At 45.0% G+C, this 14,223-nt stretch overlaps 1 protein-coding gene across 1 annotated transcript in view; it reads left to right on the forward strand.

The window, feature by feature from the left end:
* Positions 1–11,742, forward strand: part of mtnr1aa (melatonin receptor 1A a) — a 34,503-nt gene extending 22,761 nt beyond the window's left edge. The window contains exon 2 of the mRNA XM_048263684.1: positions 9,846–11,742. Coding sequence (XP_048119641.1) covers positions 9,846–10,714 — 869 coding nt within the window. The 3' untranslated portion in view covers positions 10,715–11,742. The remainder of the gene's footprint in view (positions 1–9,845) is intronic.
* The last annotated feature ends 2,481 nt before the right edge of the window (positions 11,743–14,223 follow it).

Raw genomic sequence — 14,223 nt, forward strand, 5'->3', positions numbered from 1 at the left:
AGTTGGGCTTAGCATAAGTGACTCTTGCTGAAACTGGATGTCAAAACATCAGACAGGTAGTGCAGTGGATTGAGGAGCAGACGGACCGGTTTGGAAGGCAGGGGACAGACACTCTCAGGTGGGGACGGGTGGGTGGCTTGGGACTCGGCTTGATCAGGAGTTCTTTCATCGAGACAGTGGACATGTTGGCAGCTGGCCTCTGGCTCAGGAGGCTGTCAGTAAGCTTCACCTCCCCCGTCAGCTACACAGAAAGAAACAAAACACACGCACACCTACTCACTCACACACACACACACACAAACACACTAACTCATTGTCAAACACACAAAGCTTCACTCACAGAAACCTGGCCAGATGCAGAGTGTAATGGCACCTGTGGCACATTGTCAGGTCAGATCCCTCCAGAGAGACGCTGAGCGGGGCTGACAGGCGTCTCCACACCAGGCCCAAATGGGGGGTAAATGCCACCGCAGCCCCTCACGCCCCACATCACATCACAGCCGAGTAGGCAGCACAACTGGGCCTGACCTGGGCCATCCGAATGCTAGTGCTGGTCTCATCTGTTACCTCGCCTTGATGGAGACCCATTGACGCTTTGTTTGTTTTTAGTTCAACTTTTCTTTTTTTTCGTTCAAGCTGGAGTGCGGAGAGTATAATCAGAGCTTGTTTTCCTCTTCTCATCTATTGATTCCTGGAGCTCAGGGCCTGGTGCCTAGGAAGGAGTGGTGCATGTGAGAGAAGCACGGCGCCTCTCAGACTCCCCCCCCCCAACCCCCCCATTTCCATTACATGTTTGTTTTTGTGTGTGTGTGTGTGGCTTTTTTGACCCACAGCAACATCTCACAAGGACTTTAAACAGAAAGCAGGAATATGGGAAGAGGAGAGAGAAAGGCATCAATGTGTTTTTTTGTAAAAAGGTTCAGTGTGAATAGCAGGGAAAGAGAAAAACGACAAAAAACAAATCCATTACTTGCCGGTTGCTTGCCTGAGGCAGAAACCTCCAGGAGAAATATGTTTGTTTTGTGAAACAAGGAGAGAATGCACCATGGAGAACAAAGTCAGATCCCAGGAAGCTTCCCGAAGAGTCCGTAAATAATTTGATTTGTGTTTTCTGTTGTTTAGTTATCATGAATAAAGTGAGGGCTGATGATTCCTTTCTCCCACTGTGTATTTGCCTGCCAAGTTCAGATGAGGATGATGTTTTCTGGTGAGAGAAAAACTTTCAAAACCACTACGACACAGCTACAGAATCTGACTCTGTCAAAGTTTTTTTTTTTTGTTTTGGTGGATGATTCCTGCGCCACCTGGATAGCAGACCACCATACACATGAAACTTGGCATGCTTGCAGCCCCACATGGCTGATATGGAACAGAAGGTTTTCCGCCCAGGATGGGCATGTTTCGCACAGGAACTATTGTGCAATAAATATTATGTCATTTGTAAGGAAAGCTGGCCTCTTGGATGGCATCACCCTAACACATCAGAGCTCATTTCTGGAGTAGCGTCAGTTAGTGAATGACGTCAATGCAGAAATGTCCCACTTCCAATTAAATATTACACATAGGACCACTACCATATACTGAAACATAATTCTACATTTTGTATTATGACATGTTAAAACACATAGGTCACTCATTTGAATCCCATGGAAAACCATGCAATGGCAAACGGGGCTTATACCAATATCTTTGCAGTAAATGACTATTTATAATGACAGTTTATCGCCTATAAGTTCTATACGTTTCATGGAAACAGTTTCATTTTACATTAATTAGGAAAGACAGAAAGCGTCCTCGTCTGTGCACTGACTCATCCGTGCTTATGTGTAGTGGTGTTCCATGGTACATGAACATTGTAGTGAAAAATTATACGTTGCTGTTTTTGCTCAAAATGTGCATAATGTTATATTGTATTGACAATTAATTATTGATTCACCAAGGGGAGAGGACTTTGAAGAAGACAGGAGTAGACTATGGGGAACTTCGGAGGGTTTCTGTACTTTGTTTGCATAATAAGTGGCAATATCCAGCTGCAGTAATAGTATGTACTGCTCTGTGGTAGCCTACATTTATCTTTATTATGATCACCGCTAGCGTAGCAGTCATGCAAGTTTAATCTTTTTTTTTTTTTCTTCGGATTTGTTTTTTTTTTTTTCTTCATTAATTTTGTGTCAACGATTCCCGGGACACTGAAAGGCCGGATTGCACGAAACTTAATGGGTATGTTGCCCCACAAGGATGACACAGAACCATTGTTTTTTAGCCGGGCTCCCTGAAAGGAGGGTAGGCCGGATACAGTTTTCTGTGAATATCTCTGCAGGTATCTCTGGCTGACAGGTTCAAAACTGCACAAAATTTGAAGTGTAGGATCATTGACACCCTCTGAATGCATGCCAAGTTTCGTGGAATTCCATTCATGGGGGGCCATAACAGCTACACACACACACACTTACACACAGGCACGCACACACACACACACACGAACACACACACATAAAGACACAGGCACACACACACACACAGGTACGCACACACATAAACACACACATGCACGTGCATGCAAACACACACACAAACACACAGATAAATACACACACACACACATAAAAAAACATACACACATGCTGGCAAGTAGGCACAAACACAGACATACACATGCACACACACCATTACCCCCACATAAACACTCACAAGCGAACACACTCGGAAGCACACATATACACAAAAGCAAACACACACATGCACACACTCATTCACATACACAAAGGTTGCAAGAGTAGGGGATGGAGCAGGAGATGGAGACAAAATGACAAGCGTGATTTATTTTTGCAGAGAGAATGCACAGGACTGAGGGGCTGTCATATTTTGTACCGGTTTGAGGTATATCTAGTTTTGTCTTTCTATTGGCCTGATGTATTTTGAATATAGTTATTTTTGGCAAAAAATTGGTAGTTTACTATGAGATGCACTAATTATGAAAACCTATTTGTCTGTCTTAAGGAAAGAATGCCAAGAGCTTTTCTTTCTCGTCTTCCTCGTCCACCTATTTTCCGGTTCCCTACACTCCATTTTAAGACATTTATTACTCTGTCATCCCGTTTCTCCCTTTTCTCTCCATCCTCTCCTCTTCCATGCTTGTCCTCATCCTTTCTTTCTCTCTGCTCCCCTCTCCTCCTCTCCTCTGCTCCCCTCTCCTCCTCTCCTCTGCTTGATTCTCTGCCGAACGCAGAAATAAACTTGGCTGGCACCATGTGCTATGACAGACATCTCCAGCACAAGCAGGCATATTTTATTTTTGCCCATATTTATCTACTGCATATGCTTCTCTGTTTGTGTGTGTGTGTGTGTGTGTGTATTCATTATTATTCTGGTGAGCTTCTGGAAATGGCCTGTCAGAGTAAGAGAAAGATAGAAAGAGACCCAGAGAATGAGAGAGAGAGAGAGAGATGTTGACAAGGTGGAGAGGAAGTTTCCCTAAAGAGAAAGATGCTCAAAGACAGAAGAGAAATAGACATGCAGAGGGAGAGTTGAGTAGAGAAAATTAGCAATATGAAAGAGAAAGAAGGAGAAGGAGATACTGTATATACATAGAAGAGTTTCTCAACAGCAGCCTTCTATCTCCTGCAAGGACTGCTTTAGTTTCATTCATAAGCAAATGTATAAATCCAATAAAACCTAATGACACTGCCTCACTGCCTGGTATGCCTCTATCAAAGGTTTCTAAATTATGCACCGACCTCTGTCAACTCAGCTGTGCAGTACACAGAAACATATTTAAAAAATGTTCTCTCACAAACGCAGATCACATACTCGCCTGAAGACATAACTCTCGCTTGCATACAGTACACACACAAACATGCACTTTCACATAATCTGTGGTGTCAATCAAATATCCTTTGGGCTTAATGTGAGAGGTTTTTTGTTTCCACCAGTTGGGATGTGTGCGTGTGTGAGTATGTGTATGTGAGTGTGTGTATGTGAGTGTGTGTGTGTGTGTGTGTGTGTGTGTGTGTGTGCGTGTGTGCGTGCGTGTGTCGGGCGCGTGAGTGTGTGTGTGTGTGTTAGGCTCCATTTTCCCGAGCCTGTCGTCAGTGGGCACACCCTGCAGCTCGCATGCAGATGAGTCAGTGTAAAAGAGCAGGGTTTGCCCACTGGTGCCGGATGGCGGCTGCCTGCCTGCCCGTTTGCGAGCCCACACGCCAGCTCGGCCCGTCGGCCTCTCCTGGCACCCCTGTCCTCTCGATCACAGATGAGCTGAATGACCTGAATTATTGACACTTATGCAAATGTACAAGCATGAGGGACAAATACATAAATCATCATTGAGGGGGGGACGCGTGGAAAGCTAATTGCCTACACTGTAGTGTCAGGAAAAGGCGTGAGAGTGAGATGCGGAATGAAAGAAGGATTGAGAGAATGCAGAGAAAGAGAGAGAAAGGCAGAAAGAGAAAAATGTGCAATTACAGTATAACCCTCCTCAGGTCCCTCTACCGGCCCCTCCAGCCCTGCTTCTGCGTGTCAGAGAGCAGCACGTGTCTTGACATATTGAAATGAGTTCACATCCCTGTGGCATTTACCATACATTAACATACATTATGGCGAAGGTTATGCATAATCCAGGGGCCCAGAGGGGTGACTGCAGTGAGGCCTCATGTGACCTTTCTGACTTTTCTCTCTTTACAAATGACCTTATTCTGCACTGTGACCTTGCCTGGGGATAATTATCTACCCTGGCTGCCACTCCGTGTTCAACCTGGATTTCCACACACAAACATACACACACCAGGGCTCACCCTTCATGTGTCCTCTCGGCTCTTTTTACTTGCTATAGGCCTACACACTTTGACCACTGAATGAAGAAGTTGTTATCATTATGATTGCTGTCCTAGGATAGCCTGGGTGTTCCCATGCTGCCTTGCGCGCGATTTGATTCATGCTGCTAAGGCAGCCTGGAGACCATGGAGCAAATTTTCGCCTGAGATAGGGAACCAATCACAGAACAGGGGGGGAAAGCAAGACGATGATGAGCTATGCACAGACGCATTTGATAGACATCCGTGGCACCCAATAAACGGATCTGGGCATTTTTTTCAAATACGAGAAAATTAATGTTTGGTTCCCAGACCACGTCTCATTGAGAAGTGGTGGCGCTAGCCAGGCTAGTCCTAGGAACTTTTAGAAGGCTTTGAAAAGATTTTTTAAAGACCACAGTCTCACACCCACTCATGCCTGGAGATAAGTCACAGGTTTTATAGATAGATATACTTTAATTGATTGAAATTCAAGGTCACAGTAGAATACAGACAACACACACACACATTCAATAACAGCAGAAAAAGTAATTAAAAGTATATAATATAAAAAACACAACTAAGCAATAAGGACTGTAGAAGATAAAGAATATACTAAATATACAAAATACAAAAGAAAATACTAAATATACAAAAGAATATACTAAATATACAAAATACAAATTATACTAAATAAAACTTAATCAAAATCAATTCTAAAAAACAGTATCCACATAGTGGGTGAATAATCAATCAGGTGCGCTTGCAATGACTAAAGCAGGGACTGAGCCTGTGGTTCTCAGTGCATAAGGTAAGGTAAGGTGCTCTGTGTGAATGAGTGTCATGGTGATGGTGCAAATGAGTAAGTCAAACAGTGCAACAGTGCAAGAATAAAATATATATATTTATATATAAATAACTATATTAAGAAAGGTATGTGGCATAGGGGAGGGGTTGTGCATATGTGCTAATACAGCACACAAACAGTGAGGCAGAAGACAAATGTAAAGTGACTAGTGGTCAGACAGTTCAAGACATTGGAGGTGGTGAAGAGGCAGATAGACTATGCGGAGAAGTCTATTTCTCCTCTTCCCTTAAGTGATGCATTGAACAGTTCAATGGCCCTGGGGATGAATGACTTCCTCAGTCTGTCTGTTGTGCAAGGCAGTGAGCGAAGTCTCCAGCTGATCAGGCTCTTCTGCTTAACAATAATGCTGTGGAGTGGATGACACTCATTGTCCAAGATGTTGATCAGTTTGTTCAGGGTCCTTTTGTCAGATATTGAAGTGATGCACTCCAGTTCAGCTTTCCTTACCAGCCTGTCAAGTCGCCCCGCATCCTTCTTCTTTGTGCTTCCTCCCCAGCATACCACTGCATAGAAGAGGGCGCTGGCCACAACAGACTGATAGAACATCCTGAGGCTGCACTCCTTCACACATTGAAGGAGTGCAGCCTCCTCAGGAAGTACAGTACTATCTATCTATCTATCTATCTATCTACCTGGACAATAAACTGGACTGGTCAGCCAACACTGAGAGGTGGAGACCCAGGTACTTGTAGTTGCTTATCACCTCAACATTGACCCCATCAATGGAGACTGGTAGCAGAGTGGGCTTAGATCTGCTGAAATCCACCACCATCTCCTTGGTCTTTCAAGTGTTGAGTTGGAGATGATTGAGTTTGCACCATTACACAAAGTCCTCCACCAGGCTCCTGTACTCCTCCTCCTGCCCGTTCCTGATACACCCCACAATTGCAGTGTCGTCAGAAAACTTCTGCATGTGGCATGACTCAGTGTTGTAGCGGAAGTCAGATGTGTACAAGGTGAACAGGACTGGAGAGAGCACAGTTCCCTGTGGCGCTCCGGTGCTGCTGATCACAGTGTCAGATAGACAGTTCTTCAGTTAGTTCTTGAGTTAGTTCTTCATTTATAGTCACAGACTATGATTTTGCAATGACTAGGAGGGACTTTCAGGGTCACCATTTACAAAACTGCAACTAGATTCCTTTTAATTATTTCCCATCATACACTAGATATTAACAGGAAATCAACGAGGCTTGTATAAATGACCCATAAAGCCTACTCAAAGTCATATTTTCTGCAGCATTGTTTCATGTGTGACATCAACAACCTGCAGTGTTATGCATATATAACAGCATCAAATTAGATCATGTTACATTTCCATATGCAGTGTTTAGATCATCATCAGTGTAGGTGAAGTGTTTTCGGGCAGGACGTTGGGCTGTAGAGTTGTTTCCGTCACGTGGAATACTAATAATTTATAAAAAACGAGATAACAAATAATCATATAGGCTGTGGCTGTAACCTATCTACTTCGCCCATTGGAGAAAGCTCACTATTGGTTCTTATACGTAGACCCTTTCAAGAGAGTTCCATTATCAGCATCATAGTTGGCCCCACAAGGCTTCCGTTTTAACATTCCATATGTTATCTTAATGCAGAGGAAGTAGATTGGGAACCAAATAGAACGTTCAAGCATTGTTTTTGTTTTTATTGTTGAAAGGGGTCTATATATAGTTCATGTCACTATTTACATAGACTAAAGACTAAAAGACCTGCAATAAAATCAAACACTTTTGATATTGTCGTAACGTCAAGACGAGAAATAGACTGACTCAGACTGACTTAAAAAAACTAGGATTGCCACCTAACATTAAATAATCTAGATAATGGAAGCACACCGCGACTCCAGTAAAGCTCTTATGATTTGATTGCAAATTTAGTCTCTGAATGTGAAATCGCTTGAAAATCGTATGGTGTTTAAGGCAAGCATAAACTTCACTGTGATGTGCTTATCATTTCTACTAAACTGCACAAAAGAAGTCATACTTCGGTTTAAACTGACCTTTCTCACACCGGTCACCTTTGTCATGCCAAGCTCACAGGGTGCCGCCGGCACATTGGGTCATGTGAGATGCACTCACGTTCGCTTGCGTGCCCCTGCGGAAGCACCTCACGCTTCATTTGTTCCTGGAAGGACTTGTCATGGATAGTTCATCAGGTGCAGTTTGGAGGTCAAGTCTATGTGCTAGAGGTCACATCAAACTGGGCCAGAGAAACGTTATACATTAGTGACTTCAGGGCGCTCCTAGGCTTTTCTCGCTGCAGTTTGTATGTGTGTGTGTATGTATGTGTGTGTATGTGGTCAGAGAATTAATCCATTGGCAGGGCCCGGGCTGAGGTTTCTCATAGGGCTCACAGACTAACGGTCAGCCCTCCCAGTCCCCCGGCGCACACCCCCACCCCCACACTTCTTGTCAGACACCCGCAAAGGCCTTGTCACCGTGGGGAATAGGAAATGACCTCGCTGATCCTGCTGTCACCTCACATCAGCTCTGTTGAGCACTGCCACAAATGCCACGGCAGGGCAAACGAGGGGACAGCGTGGCAGCGTTCTCGGGTGTTGCTGGTGCCAGGGGAGCGCGGGCACAGGCTTCCCTCACCACGATCGCAGGTGCTCCTTATCCCTCCTCTGCTGACGCGGGCACTGACAGATACCCCGAGGCCCCCCTCTTAATTAATAACCTTCAAGGTCCCCCCCCAAAGAGTGCCTGGCACTCAGTGAGAAGAAAAAGGAGAAGAAGGACAGGAGCGGCACAGAAGCGCTGGGCTGCTGAGTTGGACTCCATGCCACTGGCAGTGGCGTTGCTCTGATTGGCAGAGTAGCCGCGGGCGCCTCAGCGCTCGGTCCAGGCCGCGCTGCATGGCTGATATTTTTACCGGCCCTTCCTCCGGACATTCTCTCCTTATTCACTGGTATACAGCAGTGCTGCGACATTTACACTAGTGGGGGGGGGACAAACTCTTGCTTGTTGAGAAATGGGATGGCATTATGCCACCTTCTTATCACCGCCACAGAAGTGTGTTTGCCTCAAGTGCTGCTGCTCTCTCTGTCTTTCTCCTCCCTCTCTCCCCCTCTCATGAGAATTCCTCCTCGTCATTGTCTTGACTGCACAGGGAAGCAAAACGTATGCCAAGTCCCTCATCAACGGACCTGGTGTGGCGTGTGCGGTAATGAGACAAGACTTGTGGCATCACTGATTGCCTGGTTCCTGGGAAGAGCTATGTGCTGTAGAATGTGTTTGCCTCCAAACAAAATGTGCGAACAATTTCTTTCCCAAGTTTGGTGAGTTTGCATGTTTGTCAAGTACAGGCTCTGAGAGAGAATCTGGGAATCTGTTACTATGTGAAACTGTGAGCGTGTCACTTTTGACAATGCCTTTGCGAGAGAGTGTGAATGTGTGTGTGAACGTGAATGTGTACGTGTGCACGGGGGCAAGGTGACAGAGGGCGGAATCACACGTCACCTCAGCTTTGACATGGCTCAGCTCAGCTGAGAGTAGAGTCTAGCGCTTGCCACAATTGCATTTAGCCTTAATTAGAGTGTTAGATAATCACTTGGCTCTGTTCACAATGTCCAGTCCTTCACCTCGATGCCAATTATAAATGCACATTAATTAAATCAGGACCTAGACCCATTTTCCACCTCTTCAATCCTCTGTCAGCAGTCCTGGGCTGAAGCACCACATACAGCACTGACCCAGGGGTGTTTTCTTAATACATGCAGAAGCCCACATTAACATTATCAAATGTATACATGAAAAATGCACATGTAGAGATGCATACGCACGCACACACACACACACACACACACACACACACATACACTCTCATACACGGATCTCCCCCCACATGCAGTCACAAACTCACACATGGGTATTGTCTTTCCCACATCAGCTCAGATCTGCATAGGTTTAAGGCTTGGCAATTGGCTTAAGGCAATCCCACATGCTGCTAATACTATTAATGCGCCGCACACACACACACACACACACACACACACACACACACATAGCCTGAGTCATGTCCCATGTTTCCAGATGCAATAACTAAGGCCCAGTAGAGCTCTCAATAATAACACAATGCAGTACAATGTATTGCATTTTTTAAACCCCTCGTCTGTCTTTTTCAAATTCTGTATCTTTTTTCCTCTTTCTTTGTCCTCTGTCTTTTCCCCCTCTTCTCTCTCTCAGGTAACATCTTTGTGGTGAGCCTGGCAGTGGCAGACCTTGTGGTGGCCATCTACCCCTACCCACTGGTGCTGACGTCCATCTTCCACAACGGATGGAACCTGGGCTACATGCACTGCCAGATCAGTGGCTTCCTGATGGGCGTGAGCGTCATCGGCTCCATCTTCAACATCACCGGCATCGCCATCAACCGCTACTGCTACATCTGCCACAGCCTCAAGTACGACAAGCTGTACAGCGACAAGAACTCTGTGTGCTACGTGCTGCTCATCTGGGCACTGACGGTGGTGGCCATCGTGCCCAACCTGTTTGTGGGCTCGCTGCAGTACGACCCGCGCGTCTACTCATGCACCTTCGAGCAGTCGGCCAGCTCGGCGTACACCATCGCCGTGGTCTTCTTCCACTTCATCCTGCCCATCATGATCGTGTCCTACTGCTACCTGCGCATCTGGATCCTGGTCATTCAGGTGCGGCGGCGCGTCAAGCCTGACAACCGGCCCAAGCTGACGCCGCATGACGTGCGTAACTTCATCACCATGTTTGTGGTGTTCGTACTGTTCGCTGTCTGCTGGGCACCGCTCAACTTCATCGGCCTGGCGGTGGCCATCGACCCGGTCACTGTGGTGCCGCTTATTCCTGAGTGGCTCTTCGTTGCCAGCTACTTCATGGCCTACTTCAACAGCTGCCTTAACGCCATTGTCTACGGCGTGCTCAACCAGAATTTCCGACGTGAGTACAAACGCATCGTGGTATCGGTGTGCACGGCGCGCATATTCTTCCAGGACAGTTCCAACGACGCGGCCGAGAGGCTCAAGAGCAAACCCTCGCCCCTCATGACCAACAACAACCAGGTCAAAGTGGACTCGGTCTGAGGGAACTAAACGAGGAAAACCAAAATGGACAACGGGGTGGGCAGAGTTAAGAGAAACAAAAGTGCAGTACGGACAAAAGATGGTTCATCAAGAAACAAGAAAAAATAGATCTGAGCGAACAAACAAGCAAAGGATGTAGATGATGCATACCAAATACACACAAAAACTGAACAAACTGACAGAAAACAAGCAGCTTCCACTCTTACTGTGCTCTCTATGCCTCTATACAATCAATGATAAAACAGGGGGAATGAATCACATCATTTACCAAGCACTTTCATTTTGTCTGTTGCTTATAAATATATATATATATATAATATATATATTAATTTTTATTTTTCATTTTGTTGTTTTAAGGTACCTGAAAAGTTGTATGATGTATTTTTTGCTTCAGTGTTTACAGTGATTATATATATGTATATATATATATATATAAAAAGTCTATGTAAGTGGTATTATGCATTTATTTTATATTAAGTATGTATAGATCAACATAAGAATATATAAATATGATATATATCTATGAAAAGAAAAATTTCATTTCACTTGCTGTGACTATTCAATGGAGGGTGAAGATGAAAAACCTTTATTAGTCCAATGCCATGAAAAAACCCAGCTACTTTCTACAAATGCCTGGTCAGAACCATGTACCATATAACCAAAAGAGATTTGCTCTGAAGCTGTTAACAGTTTCGAAGAAACAACCTCAAGCGGTGGACACTGTTCCACTGCCCACGGAGGAAGCAATGTGTCCAAGTCACTACCCTGTCCACACCCTGCAAAAACTGTCCCCAACACTGTGGAAGACACGTCTGCCTATACAGGAAATGTCTCTCCTCTCTCTCTCCCTCTCTATCTCTCTCTCACTTTTTCTCTCTCTCTTTCTCTATCTCTCTCTCTGTTTCTCATTCTCTTCCCCCCTCCTCTCCCACCCCTCCTCTGTCACCTTTTTCTATCTCTCTCCACCTCATCAGTTTTTCAGCGTCTCATGTGCATGGAACTGACGACTCGTTGCATATGCAAAATAAAAGATGAAATAAAAAGGAAACCTGTTTGCAGACTAGACAGAGCAGTGTGTGCACTGCAACTTACTGCATTTCATACTGACAAAGCACAAGGTGACAGTGCAGACTAGACACGCATATCTGAACATACATACATACATATATACATACATGTACTTGCATACATGCACATGCAAACACAAACAGGTTCACGCTCTCTGCCCAGACACACACACACATACAACAAAAAAACACATAGACATATGTGGTCAAAATTAATCCAAGACAACTGGTGTGAGACTGCAGCTTTATTCACGACGCCGGGAGCATGTTACCCACATGAAATGTCAAAGTAACAAGCCCACACATCTGTGGGTGAAGCCAACTCTTATACCCTTACCCCACACCCATGGAAAATCACAAGTTGTCACCCTCCAGTGATCACTTAACCATCTGGTATTTTAACAGAGATTATCCCACACATACAAAAAAGATCTCATAAGAAAACTTGCACAAAGATTGCCACTTTTTTACCACATTTTATGGAGTTCCTGTACATCCACACATCACACATGTGATGAACACACACACAATATTCTACGTAATGATCACTTTCAATCTGTCCACCCATTTCCCATGATGTCGTCAGTGTTAATCATGGCTGCAAAAAATGAAACAAGGTGAAAAAAAAAACAGTTCCTTTTGACATTCACTGTGACTGGCAAACACACTTTTTAAGATACCGATTGTGAGAGTTCATTCTCAAGTCAACAGCCCCCTGAGTGTGGGCTTAGCTATCGACACGAGCTACTGATTTATGCCCTCAGCTCTTGGCCGGTGCTCACTCTAGCTGAGATTAGTTCCTCTACCTCCGAGGCAGCATGGCTGAAAGGTACCCAGACCCTGAAGCCCTCTCCCTGTCCATTGAGCTAAGGGTGGACTGAGATCTGTGATTTAGAAGCCCTGTCCTCCCGACTAAAGGTGGGCTGAGATCTGTGATTCAGAAGCTCTGTCCATTGGGCTAAGGGTGAACTGAGATCTGTGATTTACAAGCCCTGTCCATTGAGCTAAGAGTGGACTGAGATCTGTGATTTAGAAGTCCTGTCCATTGAGCTAAGGGTAGACTGAGATCTGTGATTTAGAAGCCCTGTCCATTGAGCTAAGGGTGGACTAAGATCTGTGATTTAGAAGCCCTGTCCTCCCAACTAAAGGTGGGCTGAGATCTGTGATGGCATTTTAGCCAGCTGCACGGTGGGGTTAAATGAATGCTCACGCCATGAAAATGACTCTCCTCATTTGTCTTCCACATGTTTTGAGTCCCTGTCCTAAACGATTCACCATATCCATATACTGGATGAGTGATGGGCCAGTATGACAAACGTGAACACAACACAAACACATAGGGAGACACACACAGACCTACAGTCACATACATGCTGTGATGCACACACACACACACACACACACACACACACACACACACACACACACACATGCACAATATAAAACCATGAAGAGGTTTATTCCTCAGAGGAACACATTGCTGGCTGATAGTGTGCAAGCTTCACTGCATGGCCTGTCATTACCTAACTCTGCTGGACAACAGGGTTAGTGGCACAGACAAAGGCTAACTCCTCACAGTGGGGGTTGCGTGTGTGTGTGTATGTGTGTGTTATTATGAAAGTGTGTGTGTGTGTGTATGTGTGCGCGCATGCGTATGAGTGGGAGTAAGTGGGTGTTTTTAGCAACTCAAGTGTTTACGCAACACAGATCACCCACCGCCTCACTGAAAGGGCTCAGCAGAGAGAGAGAGAGAGAGAGAGAGAGAGAGAAAAGAGTGAATGAATGGTCAAGAGCTTTTCTCCTCGCCCATGTCATCCCACCCCTTTCTTGCCTCTTTTTAATCTGCCCACGGTGAAAGAGAGGGTGTGGTCCCCGGCGGAGGGACACATATAAAAAAAACAGCACAGGATTTACACAGTCCTCAAACAGAATTATGTGCTAATCTGTTCCTCGCCGAGGCTCTCTTGCTCTCATCACACACAAACACCCATTTTTTACACACATCTGAATACACACGCACACACACACACAACTCACACAATCACGAAAACACCCACTAGCTTTATAACATGCCATAAAGGGTGCTGTTTATGTGCTTGTCACATGTAAGCAGATAAGGTTAATTTACACATGCACATCAGAGAGGAAACACACACACACACACACACACACACACACACACACACTCACACACAGGTGCTGACAATGCCTTTGAAATGGTTTATAGAACCACTGCATATGGCTGCCTGTTCCATTTTTGTAACCTCATCTGGTCTAAAAATCGATCTGACCCTAGGTCAAGAGTTTAACATACTGCTGCAGAATGTCTCAGAATGTCCACCATAAAACTTCAAAGACAGTTGTGTGTTGTAAAACTTTCAAACACTGGTGAGAGATACACATATGATGTGTGTGTGTGTGTGTGTGTGTGTGTGTGTGTGT

The sequence above is a fragment of the Alosa alosa genome, chromosome 1 (genome assembly GCF_017589495.1).
Source record: "Alosa alosa isolate M-15738 ecotype Scorff River chromosome 1, AALO_Geno_1.1, whole genome shotgun sequence".
NCBI lineage: Eukaryota > Metazoa > Chordata > Actinopteri > Clupeiformes > Clupeidae > Alosa > Alosa alosa.